Here is a 27,603-nt window from a genome sequence, read left to right as displayed (position 1 = left end):
ACCAATTAACCTGTCCCTATCCCTAGTATAAAAATTGATACAAATAATCACAAACTACCAATTAATTAAAAATTATAATTACTATGAAATTTGAAGAAATTAAAGAGTATTTGAAAATAATATCCTTAGAAAAATATTTGGACCTAAAAGGGATGAGGAGACAGGTTAATGAAGAAGGTTACATAATTTAACTATCTAACTAACTAACTCTCTAGCCTTCTTAAACCCGAAGGTTTATGGCTGCAGGAACACAAGCCTTCCATCTGTCCCTCCCCTGGGCAAGATTCCTTCATCGATTTCACCCAATCATCATCCATCCTCATCAATGTGATTAGCCTAATGAGGCAGAAAAGCAACATAAATAGGACAAATACAAGATTAATTTGATATTCATACAAATTATTGACTAATGAAGATGGCAGTGGCATATTCTGAAAGTCTGACCTAGTGTACTGCAACAATTCATATTTATTGTACATATTTATTTTATATTAATTAGATATAATAGAAATAAAACACCAACGCAGGCATGCAAGTAAAAGAAAAACAGAAAATCCGACATCAATTTTTTTTGGCAATTTCTATATATATGAAAAAAGTTGGTTTACCAGAGCTATACAATGTAACATGGGAGAATATGACACTGGAGGATGGTGATACTATACGATAGATATATATTTTTAATATATAGCCACTAATTGATTGCCTGTGAATAAAGTCTCTCCCACCCACTTACAAAGTAAAAGGAAGTAGTACATACCTTGTCACACCTATATTCACCAAATTTAACACCCCTAACAACCTGCTGGTATATAAGGTTAGTTGCTTCCTGATCCTCTGTGGGTTCATGCCATGGGGCAAATATTTCTTTCCTGAAGAACAGCCTCCAAGGTGCGTTCCTCTCTTGAGCTCCTTGTTCCTTTGCATACTGTTCACACTGAGAAATGGCATCCATTACGTGATCCCCACCACTACCCAACGACGACACCTGTTGAGTACAGGACAAATATTCAATGTACATCATCTTCTATAATTTTGAAATTGAAAAAAAAATCACATGCATTATAAAATATTGCATTGTGGACTCCATTTTGTCCATTATCCTTAAAAACATTGAACATGAAAAAACTATAGCACTGTATGCAAAATGAAAGTCATAGCCCCTTACAAAAGTCCTGAGCAAAGTAAAATGCATTAATAAGACAATTGAAACCCTGGGTTAATAACTGAGTACTGTTGTATTCTATGTCTAGAAATGAACTCAATGCATTGGAAGCTAACACTTTCCATATTTTTAATTTATCAGCCAATTATTAATTAATCAGTTAATGCACAGAAGCCATTTTTAATGTTTTATCAGTTACAGAAAAAAATTGCAACTGCATTCTTGGTTATTGAATGAAACATGAGATTTATTTTCAGTGTAATGCAGAATTTTTGGTTGTACAGTTCAGTAAAAATTGTCGTTATGAAAAACACAGTAAACGTTTTACAACCTACACCATCTCCTGAAAAACAACCTTGTAATATGAATTGCCTCTTGATTTTTACCATTATGTGCCTTTTCTGCCAGCAGTGGCACAACCACAGGGGGGGAGGGCATTGCCCCTCCCTCAACCTTCGAAGGAAGTCAATTGTAAGGGGGGGGGCCAAATGTTGATGGCCAAGGGCAACTGCAGGGGCACAGAGGAGCAATTGACCCCCCTCGATTTCAAATTTTATGCAAATAAAAATTCATTTTGTAAAATTTTATTGCTCGCCTCATCAAGTTCAGGGCCCTAGCTAGGGGGTGTTTGCAATGGGCACCGAATGATCTAAATGAAAAAAAGAATGCCTTGGCGCCACATGATATTATTTGCACCCTGTTATGGGCAAATAGAAAGGGGGGGGGTAAACATTGATGGCCAAGGGCACCTGCAGGAGGGCACAGAGGAGCAATTGCACCTCTTGATTTCAAATTTTATGCAAATGAAAATACTTTTCGTAAAATTTTGTTGCTCGCGACTTCGCTCGCAATGCTTGCGTTTCTCAGAGCCACAGCTAGGGGGTGGCAGGATTCCGCCATGAACACCCCATGAATTATTTGAGCTCTATTAAATCAATGTTTTTGCCAGTTGCAAAAACTGGATCCAAAAATTTTCTTCCACGCTTCGCTTGCAATGTAATTGTTATCTGGAATGTATTTCAATAATATGTGTTGTATTACATTGTATAATATATATTTAATCAAGTTTGAAAACGTATGAGGCGTATTTGGAAAGTAAGTACCGAAAGGGTGTAAAAAATAAAGTAAAATAGTTTTGTATCTTTTTTTATTTGCATTGCATTTTACAGACCTTAAACTACTTTTCTACATAGTTTCCACTATTGTTCAAGCATTTGTCGTAGCGTGGCACTAGTTTTTGTATCCCATCATCATAGAATGTTCCCGCCTGTGAAGAAAGCCATCCATGCACCGCTGCTTCGACGTCGTCATCCTCGTCAAAATGCTGACCAGCAAGAAACTTCTTCAGATGAAGAAAGAGATGGTAGTCACTTGGTGCCAAGTCAGGGCTGTTGGCGGATGAACAAATTGTTCCCAGCCAAATGACGTGATGAAATTTTGAGTTTGTTGGGCCGTATGCAGACGAGCATTGTCGTGAAGTAACACAATGCCTTCGCTAAGCATTCCGCATCTTTTGTTATGAATTGCACGATGCAGTCAGATTAATGTGTCACAGCAGGCATCTTTGTTGGAGGTCTATCCTCTAGGCAAGAATTCAACCATTCTTGCATTGAGAAAACAAATCACAGACCGGAGATCACAGTCGGCAGGCCGATTGATTTTCTTGAACATTTCAAACCTTCAGAAAACTACAAAGAAAAAGCATGACCTGCTCCCATGCATGTCTGTGGCTAACTAAAGGATGAAGGACATCAGGGAGAACTCACACGGTCGCGACTGCATCGCTACAGTGGAAATATTTGCAAACGGTACTTACTTTACGAATACGCCTCGTGCATAATTTAGTGTTAGCATGTTGCATATGTATATAATTATTTTGTGTAACTCCATGTTGCATATGTGTAAAACATATCTTGTACATGTTATTTACAAAAAGAATTATCTTCGGAATGTATTTATCTTTATTTTGTGTCATTCTAAAATACAGTTTGTGTGCTTGTTTTCCATTATTAGCTAATGTGAAATTGAACGTGTTGAAAAAATATTTCAAATAGTTTGTTCCAAGCAAATGCTTTAACACCAACTTCTACCCCCTTTCTTTTTATGAGGATAATCACGTCTTTGATACTACTACTACTACCACTAGTAAAAATAATAATAATGTCATTATTATTATTGTTATTATTATCATTATTATATATTAATATTATAACATTATTATTATTGGTAAGTTTATCCTGTTACTTGCCCCACCCCCCAGAGAAAAAATTGTGGTTGAGGCTCTGTCTGCCAGTAGCCTAAAGTCTGGAATCAGTGGTGGTATTGTTTTCAGATTATAGGTAAGCTCTGGCACTAATGAAAAAGAAGAACATGAAGATAACTCTTCTTTGTGGACAAGATGGAATTGGTGACCAAGTTCAATAGAAGATATCTGGAGCCACAATGCAGTTGGAAAATTGCTAAAATGTGTTCATGAAACTGGATGATTTCATGATAAGCAGTGTTGAAACATTTGAGGAAGTATGCTGGAACTGGTGGTTGACTTGTGAAATTAATTTTCCATAAGAAAATGTGATGTTCATGAGTTCTCCCATTGATTCCAGACTTTATGGCCACTTGCATAACATAATATATTAAAGAATGCCAAAGCTTTATTCCATTCAATTGGTATATAATAGCAAACATTCACACTTACCTTATCAAAAAGAGCAATGTAAAGCGAAAACCCAAACTGATCTTTTAGACCAATTTTATCAGATAACTGGTTACAAAGCTCCCGAGCAGTGGTGGCAGAATCAGCTAAAAGAGTCTTGGTGTTCCCATCCATGAATGTAATTGGTAGCATAATTGGCTTTTTAGATTTTGTAGCCTGTAAAATAGAGAGAATTTGTTTTATAAACTGCAACATTATATGGAATTTCCAACATAAATATTTGAAACCAAATTAAGTATTAATAGTATATCTTACTGACACACAGAAGATTAATAAAAAGCTTACTGTGAACTTAACCAATATAACCTGCACAGAGATGCCTGAAGTAATGCCAGAAGTTGGTTCGGTAGCTCGGTGGTAAAGCACTAATATGGAATGCCAAAGAACTAGGTTTGACTCCTAGTTGAGCCTCAAATTTTCACTAACTTTTTGATAAGTTAATATTAGGACTGAGCCAATACCAGTTGTATTGGTGGAATTTAATCACCAATACCAGCCTATACGTTTCTGGATACAGGATTAATCTCACAGGATCTGCAAAAATTTTATGCAACATTTTCTCGGAGTTTAAATATCCTTTTGCAACAACTTTATGGTGAGAAGTGACTCTTGTGATGAAACAATCATGTGAAATTATCAATATTTTAAAGCAAAATTTTGATACATTGCAATGTTATAGTTCAGATGTAAAAATTTTATGTTGATATGTACATTCTTTCAAGTACTGGCAACAGTATGGCTGTAAATAGTAATTAGTTTTTTCACAAACTCAACAAATTATGTAATCATTCTTTGGCTCATAGCTACAAAATACACTAACATCAATACTAATAACATGAAAATCTTGATATCTCCATGACTGTGGTAGAACAACAGAGAGAACAGCATTTAATTTGGACTCATGAATATTGCATATGCTACTCTAAAAAGTTTGATGTTATTCAAATGCACAATAATTTTAAGTAGGACTGAACTGATACAAAAAATGCAGCATGATACTTTCACAAAGTCAAATATCCTAGAAATTATGCAAAATGCATAATTTTTTCTTCTAATTGTTATAATTTTCAAGTATCAGTAAGCATATCAACAGTCATATTGACTCGCCCGCATTTTAGGATCAAGATTACATGACATACATGCATGCATATCTAGCTCTGTGTTTTTTTTATTTTTTATTTACATTAAACCCACCTGAAGCTCAAGCCAGCTGGGAGGTTGATTCCGAGTCCCATTGTTGAATGTCCTTTTCAGTCTTTCTTCGCAGTATGGAGCATAGCCTGGTGGGCCCTCCCGAATGAACGCTCGCAAATAATTTAAGAATTTCTCTGAAGGAGCAAAACAGCCGACACACAGGGACAAGAGGATCCAGCCTCTCGCATGGGATGACTTAGAAGGGTTGTTCGTCAGCTGCTTGCAGATTTGGCAATATACCTCATCCCTGAGAAAGATAGACAAATATGTCTTAATAAGTATATATATAGATATAAATTTACATGTTCTAAAAGCCCAATATTCCCTTGGTGATACTGAAGTAATCAGTTTGAACAGTGAGTTGCTCCGAAATTGTTTGGGGATTCAGTTTCACTCCTAGTTCTCCATTCACTATGCAACATGTAAGTAAGAAATTTGTTAACGGGAGGTTAGTAGTGTCAGTCCTACATGCATATGTACCAAGTTCCTTGATCTGGTTGCAAATGTCCAATCACTGAGCAATCACTGTGCAAGTACAAGCAACTGTGATCAGATCCATGGGTTAGATAGCAATCAGAATGTCACTCAGCAACGTGAATTGCCTACAATCTGACTGCACTTGCCCACTATCTATGAAATACAGTGGAACCTGGATTTTACGTTCCTGGATATTATATATTCCTGCATTTAAAAAATTAAGGTTCCATTGCATTTGGGAAACCTGCATGAATGTGACAATATGGTTCAATTAAGTTGCTTCATTATCACCCTGTCAATGGGCAACTAAAATACAGAAAGTTCAATATTTCATGAACCACATTGTCACATAAAGTGCCACATTTAATAATTGGGCAGTTGGGAGTATGTGTCACATTATCTCAACAGGAGTGTTTCAATAATGTTTTCCATGCTTATATTTCACTGTAGACTGACTATGTATATTTAATTTTATCAAAGGACAATACATAATTAGCTTAGAAAATTTCTTACATTTATACATCAAACACTTCCAAAGCAGCATTAGAAATTAATTGTATTTTTAATAGAATCTTAGCTAAATTTAAATCTACAATGCAAAGGAAGTGGCAAAATCTGAAGCCTTATAAACTATAGACCCCAAGTTCAATTCTCAGTGAGGCACATTTGCAGTGATTAGATTCCACTGAAGATAAGAAGACTTGCAACAAACTTTGCCAAAATTTAACAATGTAAAGGGTATGTTTTATTGTATCTCACCATACTAAGATCTAGACCACTTGTATAAAAAAAATATGAAACAAATATTTTTAATTAGCCATATTTCTATGACATAACTGCTTCAAACTACCATATAATGTATAATTAATCAAAACTGTGAAACTGAATGCAACAAGTATACAGTGGCACCCTGATTTTACATTCTCGGGGATTTTACATTTGCCTGCTATAGCATTATACATTGAAACTTGATGGTCAACAGAGCAAAAATGTTATAAAATTTCCCTTGATATTATGTTTTCCCTCCTTTTAAGTTTTTCCAGCTTGATCCCCTGAAAAATGTAAAATCAAAGTTCCACTGTACATGAAAAACCACTGTATTGCTTGTTTCTTTCAGTATTGAACCTATTAATTTTGAAGGCCCACTGCCATTATCGTCTGGGGTGTCTCAGACACGACTTGCAGCACATTGCATCTATGTGCTACAACTTGTATCCAACATGGTTCAGACAATAAATACAGTGGGCCTTCAAATCAATAGGTTCAAAACTAAAGAAAACTAACAACTATTTTTCATGTAATTTTTAACTGTGTTTTTCACATATCATCATGAATAACAAGAGTAATTGTTCTTTACACTATATGGGGAGGGGGTGATAAACTTAAGAGCATATTCGTTAAGTTTGTTTATGAAATTGTACTTACCAAGAAGAAAATAATATCTACTTAAACTTTTTTTTCCTGGAAATAGTTAAACAGTAAAGGCTAACAGTCTAGTATTATACTTGTGAGGGGCAAATTTATAAATTGTGAACATAAGAAAAGGAAGGAAGTGCAAAAGAGTAGTGTATTGTTACGTCTGTTGGATGCAAAATCTAAGACAAGAAGGTAGGTTGCCATTTCTTGGCCACATAATACAAATACATGTAATACATATGAGTCATTCCATGCCAAATCAACACAGATATGTGCAATTTCCAACCTGAACATCTCAGATTTTCATGAAATTTGGGCAGTTGAAACTATGCATGGAACTTAGTCACTATGAAAATTTTGAGTCTCGTGCATCTTGTAATTGTTAAATTATTCAAGGTCGAAGTTAGCATAAATTGCCCTTTTTGAGCCCACTTAGCTATACTAAATGTGCTGTAACTCCGCCACTATTTCACCTAGGAAGCTCAAATAAAGCTTATTGTACAGGGAATTGAACAAGCTTTCCAGTGATATATAACAAGCCTACCTTTGGATAAAATTATAATTAAAAAAATTTTAACCTTGACTTTTGACCTTGAATATCTCAAAACATGTCATCACCAAAAATCGTAAAAAAATATATATTTGGTCCCTCATGCCATACTCTAAAACATATCAAAAAATCATTCTGGGACTGCAATGGGATCAGAAGATACAAAATAATATGTGCAACTATGTGACTGATAAAAGCTTCATTACATTAACTATGACGAGTCAAATGCCCCTTAACACCCCCTACAAAATGTAAAGGAGTTATCCTGGGTATAATTGGTCATGAAAGAAATAGGTTAGGCACAGGGAGATCCCTAGCTGTGTGTGCCAAGCACACGTCCGGCATATTGTTGACCGCCATATTGAATTCAACGCAAAGATTTTAAAGGAAAGGAGGTGATGTGATATATCAAATCAGGCTAGAATTTCATAAAAAATGAAGCGGCGAAGGTTTTTCCAACATATCTTTAGCCAGCATTAAGTTATATGCCTATCTTTCACTTACGATATATGCACATTATAATATTGTCAATGTTTCACATTTAGTACAGCTAAGCATTCTCAAAAAGGGCAATTTATGCTAACTTGGACCTTGAATAATTTAACAATTACAAGATGCACGAGACTCACAATTTTCATAGTTACTAGGTTCTATGCATAGTTTCAACTCCCCAAATTTCATGAAAATCTGAGATGGTCAGGTTGTGGGCTGTATTGATTTCATATGGAATGACTCATATCTGTTTTTTGATATGGTCATGCAATTATTTGCATGGTTGAAACTAAGTTAGAAGGTATAGTGAAGGAAATGAAAAGTGGTTTCAAGTACTAAACTTCCATTATAGCCCTAACTTACCTGAGTTCTGCCCGTAAAATCCCGTGTCCAATTATGAAGTGGAGTTTCTCAAGATTTGATGTTGGCCTGGACTCCAGCCATGACTGGTAGCTGTCTGCTGTGTATTCGTCATCCTGCAACCTTCGCCGGACATCTTCACCGAGCTTGTTCTTCCTCTTCAGTGTGAGAGACACTAATTTATGGCGAATCGATCTTGGCTTCTGTTTCAAATATGAATCCTAAAGCCAAAAATACAAGAGATTAGACCATGTAATGGTAGCCTGTGGCACATACAATATATATAAAAACTAGAGCTGAGCAGATACCACACTGAATCAATACCAATGTCTTGTACTCTCTATCAATTCCCACTGATAATGCTATCAATCTTGAAAAATAATTCAAAGATGATCAGAATATTTATAAATCTTCATATATGTAATTTTTACATTGGAACTCTGCCATAGCAATCTACCAGAATTTAATTTTAAAATATTAATAATTTCACACAAGAGAATTGTTCAATCACAAAATCTATTTCTCCCCACATTGTTGTTGCAAAAATTTTTGTGGATTCCATGAGATTTCCAGATGCTGAAAACTACTGGCCAGTTTCTGTGATTAAATTCCAACAGATACTTCCCAATACTGATACATCAGCATTGATATAGACTCAGGCCTAGTAAAATTTTATTGAAAAATTATGATAAAATTGTGGCTCAGCCACCTTATGGCATTCCATGCCAATACTCAAGCAATGAGTACAATGCCAACTTCTGACCTTCAGAGAATTGGCACAGAATGGCAAAAAACAAGGTTCATGTAAGTTATTAAAGTAAGTTATTCAACAATAATGTTCCAAACAATATTCCCACTAAACTTAATTTTGAACTTATATACACTACACACTATCTTGCTACTAACACCTTATCCTGTGCTATAGTTCCATATCAAAATGAAGCAGGATTTATTGTACTTAAAAGCACCAAATTACTAAAAAGGAATATTACTTCTGGATTTGCTCCAGCTGCTGATATAAATTATTAAAAATGAATTAGATATAATGAATGGTTCAAACAAATAACTGGGATGTAAGAAGACCTATGACAATATTGTACCAATCTAGACATTGGTACACAAATTTTTGAGCTTAAAATCTGTTACAACACATTAAAATATGTCTAAGAATGTGAAGAAATGTGTACAAAAATTGACATTTATGTTATAACATTGAGTTCCATATTATTCCAACATTTCTAAGCCACTTTTGGTTCCCCCCTAGGGAAGACGAGGAAATAATATTAGGTACAGATTATAACCTCATGTAAGTAATTTTAGACTTCTTTTTATGTTAACTTTAGTAGTTTTGCAAACATTGAAGAAACTTTGAAAAAGCATCGACTGGTATACCTGATTAGATTTGAATCAACATTTGAACAAATCATTTTATCATACTGCAATTTCACAAGTAAAGCTGAACATTGCTTCATAAAACTTATGCTTGCTTTATTGGTACTGAAATACATGTGGTGATAGTAACAAACAGTACACATGATCAAGAAGAATTACCATCCCTAGTATCTAATCTAATCTAAACATATGCAGAGAATGATAACTTACAGGATCCATGCCCATCATTTGTGCTTCTTGAAATTCTTTACTTCGGATGAAATTTCTTCCTAAAGTTGCAGTGACTTTAGACATAACAGAAGTATTATCCCTATCCATGGTATGGTATCTAGGTTCAGGAAGATCTCCTGTAAACCTTAATATTGTGATCCACAAAGCTTGTGCAGCCTGCAAGAAAATGTATTATTAATAGTGTGTAGTAACAATAGAAACTTCAAAGTAAATTAGTAAAACACAGCTGTAACAAATGAATATCACTTGAATGTTACTTACAAGCATCATCAAATATTATCAAAATCAAAATTAAATATAAAAAAATGATTATTGCAATTGACATTAGATTTAACAAAAGATATTTATATTCACACTGTTTGGAAATATATCATTGGTTAACTATATCCTGGTTGGGTGTAGAGCGAAGATTTTCTTTGGTTGGGATGCAGCTTCCAATTAAAATAAGAGAGTAATATGATAATTTTGTTATCTAGCGGCATTTTACTGCAGCTTTTGGCTAATTGTGATTAGGATGTGTGAAAATATGATAAATTTGATAAAGGGACACTCACAAAAACACCCATGGCCAGGCTTAGATTGACCCAGAACTCCTGACATAATAGCATGATCTGCTAACCACTTTGCCATGAAAGTTGGCCACTACTTCCAATGTAGCTGTATGTATGAATTATGATTATGCTATACATAAAATACCACTTTTTTTTTCGATTATCATCAAACACATTACATTCACATACCAAAAGATTTATGATTTTCATGGTATTATGCACAGAATATGAATGTATGAAATTTTTTTAGAGTGTATGAAAAAAAATTATGTTATTATATCACTGTATCCACTAATGAGCATTTTCGAACAAGGATTATATGTTTAGCTTTTTAGGTGAAAGTACAGTTGACAAGGGAAAGCCACAGCTAGAATGTTCCAGAACAACTTTCTAATAGTCTGGAGGGGAGTAATGTTTGTGTGTATATATTGTCCTGTTTTTGTATCTTGTTACATTTGTACTTGGTGCAGAGCCTGAAGAAGACCTTCCTAGAAGGTTGAAATGTTACGTTTAGTTTATGTTTTATAATAAAATAAATTACTGCCTTGGTCAGCATATTGAGTTTTTCATATCATGGAAACAATGCTTAATGGTGTTATAAATGGTGTTATAACGATTATTATTTTTCAGAGTCACATTTATGAAACTTAAGATCTACATGTAAGGCAAGCCTTCAGTTACATTTCCTGACTTTACATGAAAACAAATGCCAATAAACAATAGAGGATGACATTTTCATTATTCAGTACACCAAAATCTATTTTAAAATGGCTACTTTTGTTTCTGTAAAAATGTTGTTGCTGAGCAGTGTAATTTGGCAATAATTTTTGGAAGGGCCAATCATTTCATGCCTGGGGATGCCAGTGAACCTAGTTATTATTGCTAGTTGTTAATATTATTAATAATAATATGGGAATTAAAATTGGGATGTTCATAAGATGTCCCACAGAATATACACTTAATTCCAAGTATTTAAAAAAATTCCTGCCAAATAAAGTCTTGTACTTACCAACTGATCACCTTGAGTCTGAAGAGGTAGGAGAGGATGTTTCAAAGGCTTCCGAGAATACTGGTGGTTGATGTTCCCTTGGAAATAGGTGGCAGCAAACTTCTGGAATTTGAATTCTGACAAATCTTCATCATCTGGTGGGGCCTGGATTCTATCCATATCATCCAATTGCAAATTCTTTGGTGCAGGTATGTCCTGAAAATAATACAGATATTCAGGAATGAGAAACAAAAATCAAACCAAAAACTGGTTAAAATTATGAATGATATTTATTTTGAAAATTATTCTTAATCTTGTCATTTCAATACAAAATTTGGAGTGGTTATTTTTTGTATAAACCAATATATGTATGGCTATTAGGAAAGATTCCTCTGTGGGTGAAAGTGATAAATGGAAAATTTATAGTTGGATTCGAAACAACAGGATAAAACTTACTTACACAGAAATGTGTGTACAATTGTTGATCTACTATTTTTACTGTGGTAACATTTTACAAAGAACACCTAATGTGAAATGCTATTGAACAATTTTGAATTCTTACCCATGATGCTGTTGGTCCAGGTGCTTCACTGCTTGAGTCTGGTAGAAAATGAAACATCTCGTCTACCAGTTCGCTGTCATCCACTGGTTTATCCCTGTTCTCTTCAGCTTCTCTCATGATCTGGATCATATTCTCACGTTTCTTCTTCTCTTCCAGCTCCAATTCATATTCTTTTCTTTCCAGTTCCTTCATTCGTTTCTAAACAAAGAGAAGAGACAAAGAGGTCAGTAGTTGCACAAGTAATTACGTCAACTGCATACATTCACATTGATCTACATTGTAATTTCTTTCTTCTGACAAATAAAACATCATCATGATACAAAAGTTCATTTAGAAATAATCAACAATTTTAACTAAAAGCACTTGTTAGAAAGCATGTAATTAGTAAAATCTTCTTTAGTGCATTCTGGCAATGATAAACATGATACATACATGATATTAACGTCATGGACATGCAGAAAAATGAAGTGAGAACCTAATTTGAAACCTGCATATGTTCAAAACATTAATACATACACACACACACACACAAATATGCACAAAGTGTGGTTGAATATAGCACTAAATGCATTTTTTTAAAAGTAGTAATGTGTGAAATTGAGAAAAATTATTAAATGCAACACTTACCCAGTAGTTCTGCTCAGCAATTTCTTTGGCGTTCTTATTTCCAGCTCTTTGTAGCTCCGTTTCTTCTTTCTTTTTCAACTTCAGAGCTTCCAAACGATGGTAATATTCAAACTGGAAAGAAATAAAGATAAGGTTATCAGTAAACGTTTTGGTATTTTATGACTAACATGAAAAGCAAAAAATTAGGATCGAAAATCATGAAATAAGGATATATATCTAAAGTATTACAAAACTGTAAAAATTTTCAAATCAGTGTAAATAATGAATTAGCATTTTAATCGAACATTACCACAGAAATCTGGCAACTCCGTTTAAAAAACAACATAAAACTGATTTCATAACAGTGAAAAATCTGGATTCTAATGGAAATTTGTTTTAGTATACTTCTGGTGGAACCTTACATTAAAATGCACCAGACAGATGCTGAAAATCCCTTTAATTGAAACCATTTACTTAAAGCATTTTAAATCTGAAAAAAGATATACTCTTATCAGAAAAAAACAAATGCATTTGCATGTGTTCATAATATTGTGTCACAAAATATCAAGTTTGCACATACCAAAAAGGAGATAAAAACATCACTAAGGAAAATAATTTCATGGCTAGATTTTATTAAAGTTAAAAAATTGACAAAAAAAAACCTTTGATATATCCATATAGTCAACATAATTCAAGAACCACAGGTTATTTATGAAGAACTCAAGCAAATGAGCACAAAATAATAAATAAAAGACCAACCTTCTGTTTCTTGTATCTTTTCTGAGCATTCATTCTCCTCACATGCGACTGCAGTTTGATGATTGCCCACATCTTTCTATGATACATTCGCCTCACAAGGTACCCTCTGCACCTAGCCTGCAATTAAAAAAATGTCACAGTGTATTTTGTAGAATTTCATCAACAATATTCTTCTGTGTACTAACTAAATCAGCCAGTTAACTGAATATAAACAGTGTGTTTGATTAGAAGTTCATCATTGTAATAGATTATATGAAGTTAATCCATGATTATGAAACATTAATATATTACCAAAATATTAAAAATCTGTTATTGCAGTTTGTAACAATAATTTATTTTTCTCAGCTATGTCAAAGCATTAAAGGTAGAAAAGTTGTATTCTTACCTTTAATACACTCCTCACAAAAAGTTTGGAATAGTGTTATATTAGACAATTGGTGATAGACATGGCCTTGGAATTCAACACCACATGGTATCTGTCTGGTGGACGTTCCAGTCTCTTCGCAGACATATGCCACTGTGCCTATCACCTATTGTCCAATATAATAATATTCCAAACTTGTTGTGCCTAATATAATAATATTCCAAACTTGTTGTGCCTAATATAATAATATTTCAAACTTGTTGTGCCTAATATAATAATACTCCAAACTTTTTGTGCCTAATATAATAATATTCCAAACTTTTTGTGAGGAGTGTATTTACAACCATAGACATATATTTCAGAAAAAAATATGTAACTAGAATTCAACATGTGCTACACTATCTTATGTTTTTCTTAAGGTTATCTCAGTGATGAGGATGGAAGATGACAATCATAACACAATAAACTAAATTTACATCTTGATAGGTTTAAAATTCAGGTCTAGCTTCACAGTGAGTTATGCTAACCATTTCTCAATTCAAGCCTGCTTTTTACCTTGTTTCATATGTATACATTTTTTTATATATTGCTTTTCTGCTTCTGTAGGCTAATCATGACATATGGATCAATGATAATTAGATGGAATTGATGAAAGGACACTTGCAAGGAACACTCATGCCCAGATCAGGACTCCAACCCAAAACTTTTCATGGCAAGATAGTATATCAATTACTCAGCCACCAAGGTGGCTCCCTCCATCCCCTTACATCTTACTTTTTGATCCCCAGTAATAATGATTGATAACCTTGGAACTGTTGTGGTTTATATTTTCATCTAGTTGTGCTGTTTACACGTTCAAGCCTTAAACGTTAATTGTGTTTTTCTTTTCATGGTGCAACATGAATATCATATGCATTAAGTGCTTGTAATTTGGTGTTGATAGCTGGTCACATTCTCCTTTACAATAACCCTGGACATGCCACTGGAGACCAAGAAGGTTAACGTGCTGACCACATATCACTAAATCACCAACCTCAAGTATTTATCTTAATTTGCAATAACATATTTGGCAGCCCCTGGCCCTCAGAGGGCTGTTGCACCTTAGGGTGTAGTTTAGTTTAGTTTTTGGTTCTTCTAATTTACCTGTAAACCAACTATATGGCCACGAAGATGGCGGAATCTGTGGGATAGAACTCTGGACCTAATAAGGGCTTGCAATCTCATGTAGCCTACTCGCATTCTCTGGTATCTTTTCTTCTGGGCATATCCTCGCCAGTACTTCTGTATAATGCAGGCTGCCACTTTCATTCTCAGGAACCTGGAGTATCAAGTATGGATATCAGATTCAAATGATAAGTTAATATACATCGTATCAATAACCTCACATAAGGTTTCAAAATTTCCAAATCTAACCGCTCCTTCAAGGATGGAAAATTCTTGGCAAGTTATTTCAAATCAATCATGATTAAAACACACATTACAGATAAACAGCTCAAGTATTTAAATAATGTTTAACTTAAAATAACATATTTCTAAGGAGCCAATTTTCATCCATGAGGAAGGATTTAGATGGATCCAGAAAAGAAAAGAAAAGAAAACAGGAAAGTAAAATGCATATACTGTGACTTAATGATGTGCCACAAAATATCATTTTTTATCTCTTTTTACAATTAACAATGTGATTGCAATAAATCAGTTACACACAGCAGTGTTAAGTAACAAATTATTCCTGACTACAGGAATCAATTACATAAATTTCTAAATTGCATATGTTTCTCAAATCAACTTTTTCTGTTCAAGAGAATTTTTGAAGTTGATGTCTTTGCTTTCGTAAGGTAGGGCAATGTATTTTCCAAACACAATAATAATTATTTCTGTGCATATGTTACATACCTTCTTCTGTAAACCCATCCACGGATTGAGCGCTGTAGTATTAATATTTTTCTCGTGAGAACTCTGTCCCTTTCCTGTTCCAAGAACAAGTCATGTGCATCCTTTAGAAAAACTTTTGTGTGTCCAAGTTGGTAGTCTGACTTTCCAAGCACTGCATGGCATATTCTGGCAGTAGCTGATCGACAGTCAGTCTGCAAGTGAATATAGTAGATTAGTTATGAACCATGTAATTTGTGCAAAAGAATTTGTAGTGAATAAAGTGAAAGCATAATGAAAGTTGCAGCAATTTATGTTTAACATACAAATCATATTAAAACATTAAATATAGTTCAAAAATGTAGTTTATTTTTATTTGACTTTTATCATATTTGTTTCTTCTCTAATCAATATGTACATTTTCATATTGGAAAATGTTTATTTAATAACTAGGGCTGAGTTAATACTGGTACCAATGATGATAGTCTTGAAAATTATAACAATTCAAAGGGTTTATAAATTTTAATAGGGATGGGACCGATTAATCGGTACTCTATCGGTATCGGCCGATATAGGCATATCGGTGTATCGGCTTATCGGTAAAATTACCGATTATTTTACCGATCCGATATATCGATAAATGTCTTATAATTTAGTGCAAAATTCTGCCATTTTGTTGTAATTTTTATGGACAATCTCAATGCCCTACTTTCTAAAAAAGTAATTGTCTAAATATTAAACTTCTTTTGCACTGCAGTCACCTCGAAACACACATTTGTTAAGGATATCAAGGAACATTTCATGTTCTTCAAGTACCATATCTAATTTTATATCGGATCGGTAGAATATCGGTTATCGGTATCGGTAAATTTTATATCGGTACTTTATCAGTATCGGCCAAAATTTCATATTGGCCCATCCCTAAATTTTAATGTATAAGTTCTTCATTGGAATCTATTTACCAGAATTTTACTCATAACTATTTATAATTTCATATGAGAATCATTTAATCACAGAAACCAACACACAACATAGCAAAATAATAATAATAATAATAACAATAATAATAATAATAATAATAATATAAAAAATAGAATAGAATAAAATTTTAAAAAAATGTGAATTCTGCATAATTTCCAGAATATTTAGACTCCATCAAAATGTTTCACAGCATCTTTGGGAGACCCCATGAAACACACAGACTCCAGAAAGTATTTTTAGAATTGTAAAAATTCTAAAATATTGGTGATTAAATTCCAACTGGTATCAGCTCAGCTTTAATACTAAGAGATTCATAAACAGGAACAATGGTCTAGTGTTAATGTCTTGAATAAATGTCATGAAAAGTTGCAACTAAAGTAGACAATATACTGTTTCTATCAGTTAAAATAAGAAAGCAACTTAAAACATATTCAAGACTAGGACTTAGAAGATAATTGTTTCATGTTTTGATGGTAGAGCATATTGCATAAATAAAACATGCAATGCTAACTTGGCTGCTATTTTTCTCCTTTCATATTGGAGACTTTTTTTAAAGGAGAATTATTTACTATTTGTTTATTATGCTGTTCAAGTATTAGCATGATCAGAAATTCATAACACTATCAGAAATGATATTTATTTACATTTATTGACTCAACCCTTTGGAACCTACTGATGTGGTGGATATACAGTGTGTCCGAAAAGTTAAGCAACCCGGTGTTTATGACTGTATAACGGAATAGCGAAACGGAATGAGAAGAAATGCTTTCTGCCAAGAGAATGTCCTGTTTGGAAAAATTTAGAGAGACAAACATATGTAAGAACATGCATGTTTTAATAACAAATAAGCAAAGTGTTGCGAAAGGCGGAATTTTTTTTTTTTGAAAATCGTGTGTATTGATACACAGAACTCACTGAGGTAAATTATTGCAACATTTCACAATACCAATGAACAATTTGGATGGCCATCTATTGAATTTGACAGAAAAAGAACTTTGACGAAGTTTCAAAAACATTGCACAAGGGCTGTTCCAAAAATCAATGTGTTCACAATATTACGAGGGACACTGGCAACACTGTTGCTGTCACGTGTCACTAACAGACATGTTTCACCTCAGGCACTTTTAACGACAAAGGAGAAAGTTGGTTATAATATATATTATTGAACAAACAATGGTGACATCGCCACAAAAGTCTGTTCGGAAGCTCGCCTCAGAATTGGACTTACGCAAGTCAACTGCTCACAAGGCTATATGGAAATTGAAATTTTACCCGTATAGAGTTCGTGTTGTTCATGAATTGAAAGCGGTGGATGTCTCGGTACGGGACAGTGTTGCGTTACTGTCATTGGTTTCTATCATTCGTTCGACAAAATGGTGTCAATGTACTGAATATTTTTTTTTAGCGACGAAGCCTGGTTTCAATTGGATGGGTATGTCAACAGCCAAAATTCCAATCATTGGGCAACAGAAAACCCACATCAGTTGCATGAACTACCCTTGCACTTTCAGAAAATCGGTGTATGGTGTGGAATATCACAACGTCGTATTGTGGGACCATTATTCTTTCAGACAACAGTGGATACACTGTGTACGGGGATCTCATAATGTAATTTGTTGCTCTCCTGGAAGAAGATGAATGTGATGCTTGGCTACAACAAGATGGAGCAACTTGCCATACATCTAATGAATCTCTTCGTATGCTGCGAGAATTTTTTGGTGATCGTCTAATATCCAAGGATTTATGGCCCAGTTTCTCCCCCAATTTAACATCTGCAGATTTTTTTTCTGTGGGGTTACTTAAAGGGTATACCAAACGAGACCCAGAACATTGGAGGAGCTGAAACGAAACATTACACATGAAATTGATAATATCGGTGCTGCAACCCTCAGGAAGGTATCTGAGAACATGATCAAGCAGACCAACTTATGTATCCAAGAAAATTGTGGACACTTCGAACATTTGCTTTAATTTGTAGGGATAACCACATTTCAGGGTTGCAAGGTGTATGTAATTTATTGCATATGTTCGAGAATAACCAACTTTCTCCTTTGTCGTTAAAAGTGCCTTAGTGTGATAACCTGAGGTGAAACATGTCTGATAGTGACACGTGACAGCAACAGTGTTGCCAGTGCCCCTCGTAATATTGTGAAAACATCGATTTTTGGAACAGCCCAGTTATTCCCTTGTGCAATGTTTTTGAAACTTCGTCAAAGTTCTTTTTCTGTCAAATTCAATAGATGGCCATCCAAATTGTTCGTTGGTATTGTGAAATGTTGCAATAATTTACCTCGGTGGGTTCTGTGCATCAATACACATGATTTGCAAAAAAAAAAAAAAATTCCGCTTTTGGCAACACTTTGCTTATTTGTTATTAAAACATGCATGTTCTTACATATGTTTGTCTCTCTAAATTTTCCCAATATACAGGGCATTCTCTTGGCAGAAAGTGTTACTTCTTATTTCGTTTCGCTATTCCGTCATACAGTCGTAAACACTGGGTTGCATGACTTTTTGGACACTTTGTATGTTGTTTTAAGTGTTAATGACATGCACGAATGAAACTAGACTGTAAATAACTAATAAATGTTGGAAATTTAAAATACGGTAAAATATTGCTTTATTGAGACCAGTAGTGACATGTCCAAGGGGTGGGGTGGGGCCCATAACTCCCTTTTGGCCAAGCATTCCTAAATATATTCCTAAAAATATAATGTCAAATACAGGAAAAAAGTAGACTAAATATAAGACCAACTATTGAAAGAAAGGAAAACCTAATTTCCCTCATTATGGTCATATTCCACTTTACAATAACTCTGGACATGCTACTGGAGACCAAGAAGGTTAAATGCTAAATGCAGGGAAATGTCCTATGCAGGAGTATAAAATAGAGATTTCAGCGTATATACTGCTGGTTAAATGGATAATAATTAATATATTAAGTGGATACCCAGGATTGACAGTCTACAGACTGCTAGACCATGGGAGGTACACTCTTGCATTTAAGGCAGCTTTCATACCGAAGTGGTAAGTGTGATATGTGTCACTTGGAAACAAAACTTCAGAAATGAATGCAACTTTTTGTACCAAAGTAACACAAGCTGTGGGCCATTCTCTCAAGTGTTCACTGAGTCACCTCAGTCTGTCTGTTTGCATGAAGTGTGTTTTTATTTTTTTCCCAAAATGCCTGTTGCCTGGCACTTGTCGCTTAGTGTGAAATCCAATGACGTATGTCATTTATAGCCTACCACATGCCCCTTATTGCTTCAGTCAGAAAGCTTCCTTAGTCTACTGAGCTTTATGAATGCAGACTAAGGTTTCATGATATTTGGAAGCCCAAACATTAATAAGGGCCCCTCTGATGGCACACTGCCACATTGTAATCAAGGAGTCTCTAGTTTGATCTCTGGTGGAGGTGCACAATGATTTGAATTCCATTTAACTGTAAATCCAGTTACAATTAGCATGGGCATAAGATAAACTTTGACTTTGAAAAGCATCAATGGCATCAACAAGAACCACGCTACAAAAATATTACCTTATGGGCAGGTGGAACGCCAGGTATGAGAAACCTGTATCTTTCCACAAATTCCTTGAAACTATGGCGGATAGGATAACCAGCTCTTCTAATCCTGATTGTCTCCATCATTCCGGAATACCTCAGCTGTCTGCAACATAGCTCCCTGTCGAACATCTGCAACAAATTATCACAATTAAAATATGTACCCAAAAATATATATGCTAAATAGTTACTAAAACTTTATCTGTCACTATTAAAAAATTATACATATTTAAGGGAAAGAGGCAGTTTTGAAAATGTGTACATTTATTAAACTACAGTTTAAATGCATGCAAGTATTGTAAAAATACACCTACTGCATATCTAGTCATGTTGCAAGTGCAGATGGAGCTCGAAAAAAGAAGTAATTTCTGAGAATCTAATTTCGTAAATAGCAAGCCTACTGAACAATCAAAATAACTATAAAAAGGTACTATGAACAAAGCTGTAAACAAACCATTGGCTTCTTGTATTCATTTGGCTTGATGCATCTTATGAAGAATGGCTGACAACTGCTAAGGGTTTTCATAAGAGAATCTAAAGATTTCTTGAACTGTGTTGACAATGTCGGTGCCTTCTTCCTAGTTTCAGAGCCCATCCCAATGTCCTCAGCAAACAACAGCTGAAGAAACTTGTTACTGGAGATGTGGATTAGTTGCAGAAGATCAGCACTGAATGTATCTCTATTCTTCTCCAAGAAACCTGAAAAATAAATATGTAAATTATTTAAAAATTTACTATCATCAACCAACTAATGCAAATAGACAGTAATATAGCTATATTCAACAAAAACATACATCAATTTCATGTTTGTACAGAGGATAGCATGCTAAAAGAAATAGAGAAAGATAATCCTGATCAATTGTAAAGCATTAACAGTTTTTTTTCTTGAATTGGTCAGTTGAACACTTTTTCTAAAGAGCTTTGTTCAAGTTATTTTATCAATTGGAGCATTGTAGAATTGTTAACCTGTGTAGAAAATACATAATTCAGTTTGATGGAAACTTTGTGAGTAAAACTGAAACATGATTATTTTAAACTATTATAATCGTCTTATTTGTACTGAATTTACAGCATTAGTAATAATTAGGGTTTGGATTTTTGCCTATTTGCCTTTTTTATTCCTTTGTAGGAAAATATAGGCGTTAATGTTTAAAGTTCATTTCATGGTGTTTGTAGTCCAAAAATGCATTTTTATAGCGCCTATAAATGCCAATTTTGAGGGTTAGTGACTATTTTGCTTAATTGTGCCTAAACATGCATCATTATGCATTTTTGGTTTTCCCTACATTGAAGAAGGCAAGCCATTGTTTACATTGAAGAGACTGATATCTGGTATTCGCCAGATTTGAGGATCTCTAGGGATGTCAGATCTTTGGAAATACCAAATGTCCTTTAGTCAGGGTGAGCAAACTGGACAACCTGTTGGTGATTCATGCTTGGACAAAACAACGCCAACCCACCCCTTCCTTTTTTCCACCTGAAAGAATCTAGGAGTCAACCAGTACTCATCTGCTTTGTTGTACGTGTGAAAGGAGGTAGGCAGTTATGAGTGGAGATATCATGTTCATATGTTTAAAAATGCCAAAGCACAAGGCGGCCAGAAGTGTATTAATCAAAAAATGGATTGCTGCAGAAGGTTGTTTTACTGCTGATGGAAAACTTGATTTTTGTTATTTAGCGCCGCTTTTCTCCACATTTGCTAATCGCATCGATGAGGATGAGTGATATGATGAAATTGATGAAGGTACACCCATGCACAGGCCGGGAGTCTAACACAGGACCCCTGAGTTGTAGCCTTGTTGTACTAACCACTCCGCCATAGAGGTCACCCCATGGAAAAGTAATTTTCTGTCAAGCTTGTATGAAGCAGAAATGTTTAACTGTTAAATGACTTTATAAATAAACTTTTTTTTTTCACATGGGAAATACCAAATGTACCTACGTGCTGCAAGTGTCTGCATTTAGACAAAAGCAAGACAAAGTGTCTGTCTGTTTTCTATTGAGAGAAAAATGTTTGTAAAAGTGTAGTTTTTTCGTGTATCTTTTATATAAGTCGAATTCAATTGTATGTAGCTTCGTGTAAAACCGTCGTAAAAATATGATTTCTTTTTGTGATTGAAGCTTGTTTATGTGGAAATATATCAGCCAAATATAGTAGTACTATCTGCTGTGGAACAGCCACAATTAATGATTAATTATGATGTTGCAAGCTCGGAAATGGCCAGTCCAATGGTTATGAAATGCATATCAAAATGATGGCCATAGAATAAAAATCAAATTTCCATATTTCATTCTTTCACACTGTATGAATTGAAAACAACAAGAGAGAATTTTTTCTTGGCAACTGGTTCCCGTGCAATTCACATCATTGCTAAGAACAAGTGAGCTTTGTTGCCAAGGGTCACCGCTTGCCCTTTAAACTCAGCATCCAAGCAGCTTTGACATGGGAAATGATCCGAAAAATGTGTTGCACCAAGGAATATAGGTGTTGTGCAAAGGAAAGCATTGTAGAGATGCAGACATTTTCTTTTGTCACTTCTGTGTTTACATTCCTGTCATGAATTATTGCCTGAATTCCCACATACCCATGATAATTCTTACGTGCATTCTATCCAGGCAGTTGGCCACTCACAAGTTTGCTTGTTTGTTCGTACGCACAGTATTCAGTGATGACGGTTCTGTGAAGTGATTAAACCAAGGTGTCAAGTGCACGGTGGAGTGTTTGGGGGTTATGTCAGCACAGTAAAAAACGTATTTAAAGAAAAAGGGAACAACAAAAATTTGCATCGGCCCAATATTTTATTGGGCGACTTTTTGCAAGATGTGGCGAGAAGAAAGATACACGACTTTTATTTTAATTATCCAGTTCAACAGAATCCATTATGAACAGCATTTTATACTTTTAACTTTCACTCATTATATTTATTGAAAATTTATTAGTTTTTAGTCCTTCTGTCTCTCTTAATGAACCACCGGCCCCTGTGGTGGAGTGGTTAGCTCATCTCGCTGCGACGCCAGGGATTCTGGGTTTGAATCCTGGCCTGCTCATGGAATCATACATTCATCAATTTCATCATATCATCACTCATCCCCATCTTCGCAAATTAGCCAAAAGTGGCACAAAAAGCGAAGTAAAATAAATCAAATCTCTAAATGAACCCACAACTCCTTGCTTATTGCAACAGTTGCAGCTGTGTAACAGACCAAAATATAAAAGCAATATTTCAGGTAGAATGTATAGCAACCCATTAAATGCTGAAACCACCACCACTACACGATACAATGCTTAAGTGAATTTTGCACGATAAACACAATTTACATGCATTTTTGCTCGAAATATATTTAAAAATGTTAGTTGGTGTGAAGGCTTCAAATGCGCATTTTTTTTAAATATAATTTTTATGCGTTGCTATCGCTAGTACGCACCTTGCCCTGTTTCCCTTTCTTATGAAATCGCTGTACACAGTAGGTGTGTTATTATTGTATACAGAGAAGACTGGATCTCTCATCAAACATCGTTGCACTCATGGACGTCCACAGGATTTTTTCCAGGGAGGGGCAAGCAAGGTATTTTTTTCCAGGGGGGGGGGCAAAGGACACATATTTTCCTCCAAAATAGTGATGCCCTCTCAAAAAACACTATTTCTTCAACGAATTTATAATAATTAACATAAATTACTGTGATTGAAATGAAACTATGTGTGAAATATATAATTTTTAGGTACACATTCATTTTCCAGTGAGGGGGGCGTGGACCACCCCTTCCGGATGCCCATGGTCGCACTCAATATATCTGTTTAAATGTTTTCTTTTTCTTTAAGTTCACTTTATGCAAAGGTAGGCTAATCGGGACTGGACTTGCAGTTTAAAGTGAGATCCGAACCACTATGTACTTCCACCGGGTATCGAAGGAGACGATGTTCATATGAAGTTAACAGCTAGAAGAAATCCCCCCCCCAAAAAAAAAACTGCAGTACAGCAGTACTCCATTTGCAAAATGAGAAATATTTCATTCATTATTTTATGCTGCGACAATACTTTGGATCGGCTAGATGGAACGCACTTGCGCGATTCTCGCAGCAAAGTGCAGCGAAACGGCAACGCTGTCGAAGTTGATTGCAGCCCGCGGAGTCTGAGATTGGCAGCTCCTGGCCATATGTCATGCAGCTGTTTACCATATTAGGAGTGCAAAAGAATAATTAATACCTGGAACCATGTTTGAGGTACACACGCCCAACTTCTGGAATTTGATCAAATGCATTATATCAACATCTTTTTGCAATTTCATTGAATTTGTAATTATGCATTTCAAGTTTGCACGTTTCCCTAAAATACCAATTTTTCAAGAATCTAGTAAAAATATGCATTTGATTTTTTCTACAGAGGTGCAAAAAAATATGCATTTGATTTTTTCTACAGAGGTGCAAAAAAATATGCATTTGATTTTTTCTACAGAGGTGCAAAAAAATATGCATTTGATTTTTTCTACAGAGATGCAAAAATAATAATCAAACTTCAAGTACACAAAATCTCAAAGTTATATGTACAGTCAATTATTACTGTATGGTGTTAAGTTCCCCGTTCATGAAAATTGGAAGAAAAAACTACACTTTCCAGTGATTTTTTTATTATAGTAAGAAAACAAAGTAAAGATTAATATTCAGATAATGCTTATTAAAAAGTAGATACTTGAAGCTTTCCAATGAGGTATATTTGACTTTTTTCTTCCCATGAAGTACAATTTTACAAGCACGTAAACAGAGGGCTCAATATTTTTGTCACGGACAGTAGGTACTACATATGTACAGTTTTATGTAATGGAATTGTTCAAAACTCTGAGCTGCTCACGTATAATTTCCCACTCCTTTGAAAATGTTTTAATACTTCTGTACCTCACATGTTATTCGGGTACAAGGATATATCATGAAAAATGCACACTGTGACGAGCCTTCATCTTACATTACCTCAATTGTGAATATAACAATGCTAAGTTGCCGATTCCTGTGACAGAGTGGTTAGTCATGACACGACGTGAGGGGTCCTGGGTTTGAATCCCAGCCTGGGCATGGATGTTTGTGAATGTCCATTCATCAATTTCATTATATCATCACTCATCCCCATCTTCACAAATTAGCCAAAGTGGCACAAAAAGTAAAGTAAAATGAAGCAAATCAATCAACAATGCTAGGTGATATGAAAAACTTTATTACACTAAGCAGCGAGTTTTGGGGTTAGTTGCAAGGATGCCATCCGCTTGCATGCCCACTCACTTCGAGCACTGACACTAAGTCAAATGATATTATTTATTCTAAAATTTTATGCGCATACACAGATAAACAGCTCATCTACTCGTGCAAGAAATGCACGTAAAATACATTCAAATAAATAAATTAATCAGGTTGTGTAATCCTAGCTTTCCTGCAAATGAGGATTTGATTCAAACTATTGTCAATTGTTTGTGAAGCATATGTGTGCAATTTGCGCAATTAGTAGAGATTCATTTCTTTGGAGAAATTTTAATTTGAACATCCTTTAAAATATATATTTTTTTTAAAAAAATGGTGCAAATCCTTTTTTGATCACTTGAGAATTATTACGTAACAATCATTAGCACGAGTTATTTTTGCGAGAATTACTTTAACTGGCGATTCCCTGAAATTGTGAATGGTTAGCACACTTTTGGAATGCTAATACAGTATGCATGTGCATTGCAAGTAGAAAATGCCTATTTTAATGTCTTTTTATTTTGGGTGCCTTTTTAAGTGCCTATTTTAGTGCTTTTTCTTATTTTATAGCACCTATTTAAGTGTCTATTTGAATCATTTTTGGTGCCTATTTGCCTGCCTATTTGAGAGGTTTTTAGTGCCTATAAATCCACACGCTAGTAATAATAAACTACAAGTGGAATTTTTGCAACATCCTATCTGTGTTTCAATGACAATGGTGAACAGATATATTTAAGCCACATCTTTCTCTAAGAGAATTCTACATGTATTCCATAACTGCACAAGATTGCCAGAATAATATAGATCAAATGGTAAAATGCCATGTTTAAGTACACTCACTTGGTTTTACCTTGCATCACCTGAAGCTCCCAATCACATATAAAACACAATAAATAATATGTATGCAAGAGAACAGCCTGCAGAAGGCATTACTGTAGTTTTTAACCATTCAGGAAGATGGTTGTTTCACACAAAAATACACGAATAAAGTACAAGAAGGAAAAGCAAAACTAAACTAAAGAAAGAGATTTCAGAAATCACTAAAAAAATATATTCTCAGAAATCACTAAAAAAATCTATTCTCCATGGTACAACCACCCTTGAAGGGCCAAGTGTACCTAGCATGTTTCATGTTGATCAGTGCATTTGAGTCTCACCAATACTGGCTTTCAAGGCTGGAATCCATTACTCTTGTTTTCAAATAGAAACTGTCCTCATGATTCTGGGTAAAAACAAAATTTTAAGAACTACCACTGGGAATCAAACCCAGGACAGTCACATCAAAGGCAACAGTACTAACAATTTGGCTAAGCCATTCAGTAATCACTAGGATATGCTAAACCATCTTCCTAACAAATTTTTATGTTAACATGCTCACAAATATCTAAACATTAACAATAAACAAGAGATGTTTGTTCAAGTTTTGTTTTCATTTTTGAACAAAGGACACTACAATGTATCATACATGAAGTAAAGAAAACTTTTTCATGTAGAAACTTTTCCATAAATTTAATGTGTTAAAACTAACTCTTCCCTGAATGCTTAATTTATGTAAAGCAAAACATTTCCAACTTTGCCACAAATGAGGAAATACATGGCTTAAACACAAGAAATAAAGACAAACTTCATATGAAAGACTGGCACCTTAACTTTTGTAAAATTGATCTCTATAATAAACTACCACAAGATGTGAGAAGAAGAACAAAATTGATCATATTCATATCCATGCTTCTGAAACATGTTTTTTATTCTATAGCTGAATACATGGAAGTGACTCTTACATAAGACAAAATGTATATAACTCTATATAACATAGTATAATCATATATTCTTCTTGTAAATTGAAATGTCAAAGGAACCTGGATAATTAGTGTCACCTAGTAATAGGCTGTACTGTTTTATATCTTCTCATGTTATGCTTTTTTTGTGACTTTTATATAATACCCAAGTAAGGCACAATTTTTGAAATTTTCAGTAATGTATTTTGTATTAGTATGTGTAATAGATTGTATAGATTAATAGATCTATTCTATTAATGTAGTATTGTATTGTAATGTATTGACATGTCCTATATTACCATGTACTGTTATTTGTTCACACACAGTAGTCCTTGGATACAAATAAACTAGGGATGGGTCGATATGAA

General features: G+C 34.5%; 1 protein-coding gene across 4 annotated transcripts in view; it reads right to left on the bottom strand.

Annotated features, from left to right (window-relative positions):
• The window catches only part of LOC145987886 (myosin-VIIa), a 281,435-nt gene that overhangs the window by 55,445 nt on the left and 198,387 nt on the right, over positions 1-27,603 (bottom strand). For all 4 annotated transcript variants that reach the window (XM_083122676.1, XM_083122677.1, XM_083122675.1 and 1 more), the window contains 13 exons: positions 20,687-20,931; positions 20,209-20,364; positions 15,714-15,904; positions 14,964-15,138; positions 13,457-13,573; positions 12,719-12,829; positions 12,092-12,289; positions 11,551-11,745; positions 9,970-10,146; positions 8,371-8,588; positions 5,073-5,319; positions 3,861-4,034; positions 761-988 (listed from right to left, as the gene is read on the bottom strand). In XM_083122676.1, coding sequence (XP_082978802.1) covers positions 761-988; positions 3,861-4,034; positions 5,073-5,319; positions 8,371-8,588; positions 9,970-10,146; positions 11,551-11,745; positions 12,092-12,289; positions 12,719-12,829; positions 13,457-13,573; positions 14,964-15,138; positions 15,714-15,904; positions 20,209-20,364; positions 20,687-20,931 — 2,432 coding nt within the window. The remainder of the gene's footprint in view (positions 1-760; positions 989-3,860; positions 4,035-5,072; positions 5,320-8,370; positions 8,589-9,969; positions 10,147-11,550; positions 11,746-12,091; positions 12,290-12,718; positions 12,830-13,456; positions 13,574-14,963; positions 15,139-15,713; positions 15,905-20,208; positions 20,365-20,686; positions 20,932-27,603) is intronic.

The sequence above is a fragment of the Lepisma saccharinum genome, chromosome 5 (assembly GCF_977018435.1).
Source record: "Lepisma saccharinum chromosome 5, izLepSacc3.1, whole genome shotgun sequence".
In the NCBI taxonomy this organism is placed as follows: domain Eukaryota; kingdom Metazoa; phylum Arthropoda; class Insecta; order Zygentoma; family Lepismatidae; genus Lepisma; species Lepisma saccharinum.
The sequence above is the reverse complement of the archived record's forward strand: the minus strand, read 5'-3'. Positions and strand labels throughout refer to the sequence as shown.